This window comes from Limulus polyphemus, unplaced genomic scaffold (assembly GCF_000517525.1).
Source record: "Limulus polyphemus unplaced genomic scaffold, Limulus_polyphemus-2.1.2 Scaffold321, whole genome shotgun sequence".
Taxonomy (NCBI): Eukaryota; Metazoa; Arthropoda; class Merostomata; order Xiphosura; family Limulidae; genus Limulus; species Limulus polyphemus.
Window position 1 is genome coordinate 513,125 of NW_013665931.1, and position 10,539 is coordinate 523,663.

General features: G+C 29.7%; 1 protein-coding gene across 1 annotated transcript in view; it reads left to right on the top strand.

Moving 5' to 3' along the window:
* LOC106457354 (ras-related protein Rab-8B-like) overlaps window positions 1-5,618 on the top strand; it is a 14,712-nt gene extending 9,094 nt beyond the window's left edge. Inside the window, exons 5-6 of the mRNA XM_022383273.1 lie at window positions 1,410-1,424; window positions 3,304-5,618. Of these exons, the coding sequence (XP_022238981.1) occupies window positions 1,410-1,424; window positions 3,304-3,396 (108 nt within the window). The 3' untranslated portion in view covers window positions 3,397-5,618. The remainder of the gene's footprint in view (window positions 1-1,409; window positions 1,425-3,303) is intronic.
* Window positions 5,619-10,539: the final 4,921 nt, after the last annotated feature.

Here is a 10,539-nt window from a genome sequence, read left to right on the forward strand (position 1 = left end):
ATTATTATGTGTTTATTTCGATTTTTGTGATATATTTTGTGATTTCACTAGTGCCTATTCTTTACTTCTTTTGGTAAAATGGCATTAAATTCAGAAGAGTAACATGGTTGAATAAATTTAGTTTGAAACCTTAAGTGTTTAGTATTAACTTCAGATCAGAGTAAGCTACTTACTTAGAGTGAAACTAAAAAATAAATCTGGTAATGAGTATAACTAATTAAATATACTTATGTTCCTACCCGTAAAGATTAGAGAGCTTAGTGCAAAACAATCTTTATGATTAAAATACAATAATAAAAAATGAAATTAAAAAGTAATAGAATTAGATATATTAACTTGTTTAATCAATACTATTAATGTTAGTAACAGTAAAGAAGTAATATAATAATCCTTACTTACAGAACATACAAACACGAGCTGTTGATTTTCAATACTGTCAGAGAATTAATTTTTTTCTGAAAAATATAACATCAATGTAACTGCTTGAATTTTTACCAACTCTCCTTAACTATATCTTGTGACTAGTACAAACCTTATTAAACAGTACTGTCTTTGTAACTTCAAGGAAGTGGCTTCTAAAACAAGTAACTACAACACAACATGTTACTATTTAAACTGTGTCGAATTAAATGGGGGGGGAATTTACCAAGAGTACAGCAAAAAAAAAATAATGTTTAATAATTTATTAAATATTAAATTAAATGAATACATAGCTAGAATATTGGTTCTGTAAAGAAAATATAAGATGTTAAATATAATGCACAGAAAACAATATGTTAAACATATTACGAAGTGTATACGTGTGTAGCAGAACTCTTCTAACCCTCTAGAAAGTTCAATAATAATAAGGCTTAGAAAGTTACAGCAGTCATTAATATGGCAGAGAAAGTAATTAGCATAACTATTGTAACTGAACTAATGATGTTATGTCAGAGGTCAACCAGCGGTGGTCAGTACACTAAAGCAGTTCATTGTTACTTTCAACAATATCCAAGTGAATTAAAGTGTAGAAGTGAAAGGTTGTGATGTTCTGTAAAACCTTCTAAACCCATAATCGCATATAATTTAAATATGATATTTCACACACATATACACATGATAAACTTCATCGTTTACACATTTCCTGGTCGTTATATTCATAGTATTGTGTTCCATGTGATACTAGAATAGAATCTATGAGGAGAAAAATGTGAAAGTGATAAAATAAAGAAATTAGTCTTTTGGAGGTAAATCACCTGAAAAAACTATGGTTGTATTTTTTTTCTTGTTGATGTTTCGAGTAAGTGCTCTTTTTCAAGTCAGAAACAAGTCGGTTAATGATAACTACAGGAATATTTTGAAAGGAAACAATACACGAAAACAGAATGTAATGTTAGATAGAACCATGAGAACTAAACAATATAATAAAGCTGAAGAAAAATCTGGTGATTATAAAAGTGATAACAATTATTACAAATATAAAAAGAAGCTTACAAAGCAAAGAAAGAAATAACTTACATATTTTTAAGATAATAAATGAAGGTTATTTGAAAATGTTTATAAAAAGCTAAACCAAAAGGACTTAAACAACCCAATTTGAAAATTATTTCTTTTTCAATTTTGGTTCTTTGATTGGTGTTGGAAGGGGCATGTCATAGGACAAAGTACTTTAAAGCTGATCATTTCTTTGAGCACTTTCCCAACATCATTTCCCCTTCAAAAGAACCACAATCGAAAATGAAATAATTTTTAACTTGGGTATTAACAAACAGTTCAGGTTTTTATAAAAATTTTCAAATAACCTTCATTTATTACCTTAAAAATATGTCCGTTATTTCTTTCTTTGCTTTGTAAACTTGTTTTTATATTTTTGATCATTTTTATTACTTTTTCAATCACTAGCGTTTTTCTTCAGATTTATTGTATTAATTATACTACATTATTTAATTCTTATGGTTCTATCTTCTGTAACATTCTGTTTTTGTGTATTGTTTCCTTTCAAAACAATTCTGTAAATGTTTTTAACAGACATGCTTGTTTGTTGCTTGAATGTCTTGGCATGGCCAGGTGGGACAGGCTGCTCGACTCGTAATCTGCAGGTCACAGGTTCGAATCTCCATCACACCAAACATGCTCGCACTTTCAGCCATAGGGCATTATAATGTGACGATCAATTCCACTATTCATTGGTAAAAGAGTAGCCCAAGAATTGGCGGTGGGTGGTGATGACTAGCTGCTTTCCATCTAATCTTACACTGCTAAATTAGGGATGGCTAGTGCAGATAGCCCTCATGTGGCTTTGCACGAAATTCATAACAAACATTTGTTGCTTGAAAAGGAGCACTTGTTTGAAATATCACCAAGAAAATAAAATACAACCATGGAATAGAAACTGTTACAAATCAATTTTCATTCTGAGAATTATAATGACTAAGCCTGTGAAAAATATTTTTTGTTCTTTTTCTTCATAACAATTTCAGAATTAACAACGTTTCATTTAAGTGGTAATTTTTATTTATCTTGGATAGCAATATTACACTTGCACTTCAAATATTGACTTTTGTTATTCCTTGTTTAGCATGTATTATTTTTGAAAAATGTTAATACAGGTTTTATAATTATCAGTTCATATGAATGTTCTTTACAGTACTTTGTATTAGAAAATTCATAATTATCTTCTTAATCGTTTTACAGTATGATTGTTGGGATACATTAGATTTTGGAAACAGCAGTTGAGATTGTGCCAAATACAAATTGTTTTTCTCTAGTTGAATCATCATTTTTCTTTTGGCTAAGGGCATTTGGAATTTAGTTATATTTTTCTTTAAAAGTATAGTTTGTAAGATTTTAGTAAAGCTGAATTAAAACGTGTTTTATACATTACTTTTTCTTTGCCATTTTTTAATTTGTTCAACTTCAACTGTAGGTTTATTGTTTGCTTGATATATTGTCAAGTTGATTGTTTTGATTTTTTTGCCAGAATCTTGCATGATTGGTTAACTAGAATGCCAGCATTTGTGGCACATGTTTTAAGCACTTCTGTTTTGTGTAGTCAACCTTTTTTCTTTAATAGAATCAAATCTATTCTTTGTATGTTATTTTAGTATTTCTAGTTTCATTAAGTTATGTGTAAAATGAAATAATCATCCTTGTTTATTTTACATTAACCTTGTATATTGAAACACTATATTCTTTGTGATTTGTCTTGATACGCAGCTACATTTTGTTCCAGAGATTTCTTTCTTTTTATGTAAAAAAGTGTGTATGTTTATGGTCTTGACAGTTTTCTCTCTCTTTTTTTTTTTTTATTGTTGATGTCCTCAGGAAGTAGCAAATCCACCAAAGACAGGAAGTCATCAATTGAAAGCTAGTGAACCAGTCAAGAAGTCTTCACGTTGGTTCTGTGCAGTTCTTTGATGCTTGTGTTTGTTATGAATCGATTGTTGTGATGTAAATGTTCCTGCCCAAAACAGTAACTGTGGTCACTTAATGGTTGGCATGATTTTAACAGCAGTTTTGCATCAAGGGATTCCTATTGTCATCTTTGGAGGAATGCTTTGTATGTCAAGACATTATCTTTAAAGTTTTGAAATTGGTAGATAATGCTGCAAGGGATGTTTCTGATAATGTCGGTCTGCTCCCCTTACCGACTGCTAGAAGAGACATTTCAGGAACCAAACTAAACCATCTTAAATTCCATTAATGTTGATGGTTTGAGATTATTGATATATCTCATTAGTGAAACATTTGATTCACTAACATTTAGAGTTAATAGGTAATTGAATGTGAATAATTAAAATGTGGTGTAATTATTTTTCTTTTGACTTAACTATAAAAGCCTTATTCATGAGATTTTGGTATAGTAATGATCCTTCTTAGGAGGCTTTTGTTTATCATTCACATTGTAAAATCAAACACCAGTCTTCTTTCCTTTTATGTCACTAGACTATTTACCTTTCACAATTAGTTTGGAACACTGCAACTATACAGTAAAGATTGTTAAGGTTACATTTAATTACTATATATTTGTCATGTAATCTGAAATCATTTGCTTTTTATAAAAACAAATTAGAAATCACCTGTTTTTCTTAAATGATATTACATACCTAAACTATTTTAACCAGAAGAGGGTTGGGTGAAACGCTTGAATTAGAATGAAGTTGTAGAAAATTGGTAAAAAACTAAAGCAGTAACTATGAAACTCAAAATTAGTAATTTAAAAAACATATCCAACGTTAAAAAAAATGGTCACATTTATGTTAAGGTTGTTGTACACTTTTGTAAAAGATGAACTTGTTTTCTGTCAACATATAGAATATGATAAGGGATATCGTACCAATCACTAATCTAGTAGATAAAAGTGCCAGGCTGGAAGGTGATTACCAATCACTAATCTAGTAGATAAAAGTGCCAGGCTGGAAGGTGATTACCAATCACTAATCTAGTAGATAAAAGTGCCAGGCTGGAAGGTGATTACCAATCACTAATCTAGTAGATAAAAGTGCCAGGCTGGAAGGTGATTTCCATTATGGAACTGTAACATTTTATTCTTATATAAACAGTGCTTCCAAAAGTGAAACCAATTTTACTTTGCGAAGGTATCCGACTGGTAAGTGAAAAATGATTATAAAAAATGTTAGTGCACGTTACAACTGGATGTACGACTACAGCTGGTTTAAAAAAAAACGTGGTAGGAATTATTTTAGAGAAATAAAATTATAATAAACTGTGTTTTTGAACTGATAACTGTAATTGATGTATGTTTGTTACAATTCTCTTGGACAAATAGAAGTAGTACAACTGTAGGGATGCTATTGTAACCTTTTATGTAAACTTGCTGTGTTTTGAATTCATCATAAGTTAGGAAGAAATCTACTGAATAATGATTGTTATTACAAACTGATATCACATCCTATACAACTTATTCTCAGAATTTTATTACTTTTCTTCATTTGTTTTGTGGGTACCGATATTAATTTTATCCAGAACTGCATGTGAAATAAATCAGTGACAAAGTAAAAAAAGTTTCTGGAGTAATTTGACATTACTTGTATTATTTTAAAACACAAAAACTAAAAGCATTGGAATTAGTTTAGAAATACTAAATGAGTAATTATTATTCTTGAATAGCACATTTTTAAACCGGTTAACTTGCACTCATCTAGGTGCTTTTCATGATTAAATCAAACATGAACCAGCAAATTACATAAGTACTAATACTTTTTTTTTACTATTTTTATATAAAATGATATAATTACCTTGGAAACAAACATTTCCAAAAAGTTAATGCACCAGAAACTTAAGTTAATCAAGCTTGAAAAAAAGCCTATGATTTCTGTTTAGGAATGCTTGTATTACTATACTTCATTATTGTGTACCAAAACCCTCCAACAATGTACTGAATTGAGAGTGAGAAACCAAATCAGTCAGTATGTTTATATATAAGCAGATAATTTATCTTTCTCTGTGTGGAGATTTTACATATAATGTAACTTGTTATGAATTATTTTGTGCTTTGTTAAAGTTATGTAGTAAATTGTTAATATTTTTTAATTACTTGATTTCTTACATGACATATTTAAGATTTTTGTGTAGTTATTGTTTTGTTGGAACTAAAATGAAATTTTGTTGCTTAGTTATTTCCAGTTTGTTTTTGGGTTGAAGTCTGATGATGCTCAGAAGAAAGAAAACCAGGTTTAATTTTTAGAATCCCACTTGTTGCTGCAAAATATTGCTTTTCATTTAGGTGCTGTGTTACAAGAGTGATGGTCAAGTATCACCATTCAATTAGAATAGCCCAAGAGTTGGTAGTGGATGCTGGTGACTAGCTGCCTTCCATCTAGTTGATCAGTTTAAAATTAGAGATGGCTAGCACAGATAGCCCTTGTGTAGCTTTACCCAAATATCTGAAACAACCAAGCACACCTAAATTGTTGAAATAGTTCACTAAATACAAATTTGGACAAATGCACTCAAGTACAGTACACGCAACCAGCTTTATACTTCCCAATGGTAAAAAAAAAACTTGTAAAACTGAAATTTTGGTGAGAAACTGGCTTGATATAACATGCTACGATACAAGGCTTTGTAAAATTCTTTTAGATTCAAGAATCAAAACATAAGCTGAAACACACATTGATTTGCACAAGAAATAAAACTTTGAGATCAAACATTGTATATTATAACTTAAGTTTGAGGATTAAGAACAATTCCAAAATGAGTCAATTTCTACTATGTCTAAAAAAACCGAGTAAGAAAACCAAATTTCACCTACATTATAATTCTCATAAAATATAAACAGTTGTAAGTATTGAAAATTATCGTTAGTTTTCTCTTTTAAGTAAAATTTTCAAAAGAAATACATCATTCTTTTCTTGGTTAGTGTAATCATTAGCATATTTCACAGAATAAAAAGCTGAAAAAATTAGGAAAATTACTACGTATATATTCATTATTTACTACGTAAATAATGAATATATAAATTTCTTTTTTTTAATTGTGTGACTAATGTTTAGGTGGATATCGGCTACATTGAGAGAGCACTTGAAAGATTATGTAAACATTTTTATGGAGAGACGTGAATTTAAAAGTTGTGAAAAAAAAGACAACTTCAGGTTTCACTTCCATTAGGGGTGTTGAAGTTTTACGCTATGTTCTAGGAAATAACTGCTTAGAAATTACTTTTAGCTCTTATTTTTGCTTTTCTGGAATAAATTGCCATGACAAGTTTCATAATTTTAACTAGGGGTGTGTATCTCATCATAGTAGTATATGCAATACTTATATAGATACAGAAGTTTTACAAATGGTTTGTTACAAAGATTATAAATCTTTTGTGCAGAAAAACTCAAATTTCTAATAAAGTAATTTTGCCGAAAATTAATGATTTAATAAAGGAGAATGAGTATTGAGTACATGTTATCTTCATTTCTTTTATCAAAAACATTACTTTCAAAGTAACATAACAAATTAAATAGACAGATAGTAACTTTTGACTTGATGATGAGGAACCTATTTTTTAGAAAATAAATATTAAATTTTACTTCTGTTGCTAGCTGTCATTTAGTTGATCAAACCTGAGAATTTGAAAAAGCACTGTAAATTGTGAAGTACTTAAAAATAAAATGTTAATAATGTAGATAATAAATTACAGACAAGACTGCCAAAGTTTACTGAAAACATACTAAATATCGTGAAGATAGATAAATTGTATCGTATTGGATGATGTATCAATACAATCATATCATGGCTTCACAATACGATACTCTTATCATATTGGTACACCTTTAATTTTAACCAGTACAAAAAAAAACTAACATTTCAGAACCATACAAGACATTTATATGTAAAAATAATGCACCTATTTTGGACAAGTATTGTTAGAAAGCACTGTATATGATATATGGATTTAACCTCTACAATTACCACTCTGTACTATCTTGTTTTCAAAATATTCGTAGCATAGAGTGTATTTTACTCTCATTATTTGTACACACGCAGGTATTCTGATAAAGCTGAAAAGCAAAGGAAAAATACAGACAGGTTATCAGACTTGAACAGTCAGAGTCAGTTGAACATTGAAACTAGAACGTACCATGGCTTCACAATACGATAATCTCATCATATCTTGCATTTTAGTACGAGGTTAAACTTACTAGTTTCAAAAGATTTGCTTAGATCCCAATTTGCTGGGAAAATATGACTAAGTTTTTCAATGTCTCTTACCTTTCAGCACACTGTTAGGCTTTCACTTAGCATTTTACTGGAAACTAAGTTATTTAAATATAAGTCATTTCTTCATAGGAACCAGCAGTAACATTTGTTGACTGTTCAGTTGATAAGCAATGAGTTGTACAAGTATTTTTTTTTATTTACATACACATAACTTACAATGGTCAGTGATTCCTGTATTAAAGTACCGTTAGTTTGAAGTATTTTTCCTCTTGCAGACTGCCATTTAAGACATATCAAGTACCTATATAGATTAAGACTTATTTTTATTAGCAGTAAAATTATTATTAATGGCCACTCTACAGTAAAGAGATCACTGGTAGGCCCTTAAAACATTTAATTCTCTGTACAAGCATTGAGATCATGAAATTTATTAGATTTGCTAGACAGAAAGTAATTCTTTATATTTATTAAATAAATTTAATCCTAAGAGTGGTTCTCTCTCTCTCTCTTTTTGAAGTTGCCATGTGATTAAGTAAAAGAATGAAGTAGGTAGTGAAGTGTAGAGGACAAACTTGTTCAATTGAATGTTATCAATATCATTAGATATACATACTTTGTGTTAAAAAAATTCGTTTAAATATGGATATATGTAAAAATTATAAAAATGGGCTTGAAATTGTTTGTCTTATTACATACCAATATTTGTGAAACTCCATTTCTCAATAAATGAATCAATCTGAAATTACAAGGCAGTGTTGTTGCGTTGCGTACTGCACTTAGTAGTGACACTTGTAATAAAAAAATCAACATTTCAAGAGGGAGTTAATAATTTTTGTTTTACCTACCATTTTCTTACCTACAACCACTGAGAACATCATCTTACTCATATTGTCAGTTTAATTAATGCACTTTTAAATATTATAATCACACTTGTTAGCAAATGCAAAATCTGTAAACATTTATCAAACTTGTTCACTTATTAACTAGTTTATCATAAAAATGCTTTGTAAATTTAAAATTACTATGATTGGAAATTGAGTTACTATTGGGGGAGTTCCAATTGAAAAAAAAAGAAACACAGCTCAACATTAGTTTCGGTATGTATGCAATATTGAATGTTTTTATGGACTCATTTCCAATCTTACATTTTGTAAGTTAGAATAATTTTATAGCTTATACTAGAATCTCAAACTGATGTCTTGCTGGTTGTGCATGTTAACTTATTTTGTCAGTAGATATACAGTGTTTTCATGCAATAGAAATACCATTTCAATGCTTTATTTTCTGAGAAAGGAATACTGGTTTAAATCATTAGCTTACCCTATTAATTGAACATGACTTATTACTTACATTATGATCAAATAATGCTGTAATGTAGGATGGAGCACGTTTTCATACATATTTAGGCAAGAACACTATTAAAATAGGGTGATCTTCATGTCAACAGAGAAACTGATTATTTAAGAAAAACAGCATTTAAGTGCATAGTGTTTAGCTACTGGCCAGAAAAAGACTTATGTAATAGGTGATGCTTGATTCTGGAGGACAAAGTTGCTCCTGCACTTTTTGTAGGAAGAAAATTTCTGTCAAAAAACAAGAGTTGATGCTTTTCAAATGTATGTCAGATGATTAGACCAATAAAAATAAGGTTGTTGTAGTTGCATGTAGATTTGCTGTCATAAAAAGCAATGATAAAATTCAAGATCCCAATTGAAGTGGATACCTCGAATTTGTCACTTACTCTGGAGAGTTTTCAAGTTGAAAAATTAAAGAAAATTTAATGGCAGATTTGATCATGAAAAGTATCATGCCTTGTAGTGCTGGCACTTCATCTTCACAACGTTATGAAATTTAAAGCAATTCTTATGAAAGCCAGATACAACCGTGAAGGCCAAGCCTTTGTAGGCAGTTATGTGAACAGATGTCCATTGTGCCTTTACTTTCTCTAGTGATATTCAAACGTATTTACAGAGTCACTACCAAATCTTGATATTGAAAAACATGCATCATTAAGTAAAAACAAAACTATCCTATCTCACCAGTGGCATAGCAGTAAGTCTGAAGGCTTGTTTTGATACCAGTGGTGGACACAGCACAAATACCACATGGTGCAGTTTTGCGTCTAACAACAACAACAAAAAAAAACTTGCACATTTTCCACTTTGCCTTGGACTATATTTTGTAGTTTATCTAGAAGACAAGCTGTTGCTGAACTTATAAGAAACAAAGCTTTTCTCTGAATGATAGTAAAAGCTATTCAGGTAAGGAAGCAGTTTGATATGCTCATGTAATGTTCTAATGTCCATTGTAAAGTTTCTGTAAATATCTTGAAGGTAAAAAAAGAATAAATTGGACGCTGTTCACAAAGAAGCGAAAACTAACAGAAAAAACAGCATTTTACTTCCAATGAAACACAGGAAAGAATGGTAGCAACTATAACACAAACAAATATACATATTTCACAAGCTTAACAAAGCAGCATTAGTGGAACAAATAGATACGCACAATAAAATTACTGACGTCTACCACCAAAGAAAAATGATAATGCAAATTTCATTCAGGTTTGCTATTATAAGAATGAAAAAGATAATTTTGTTAATTTCCAGTACTCAGTTATTAAGTTAAATGTGGTAAGGTTATTGCTTATTTTGGAAAATGCTTTCTACTAATATTAGCCAAACTAATTATTAGTTTTGGTGAATAATTAATGGTAAGTACAGAGAGGCAGACTATTCATTCTCTGATCCTTAAAGTAAAACTACTGACAAACTTATAATTTTATATATATATACACAATAATGAATTTTTACAAAATTATTGAAGTGTTATAGTGTTCTGAAATTGAAATGAACAAATACATCTTAATAAAAAATACAAGGAAACTAA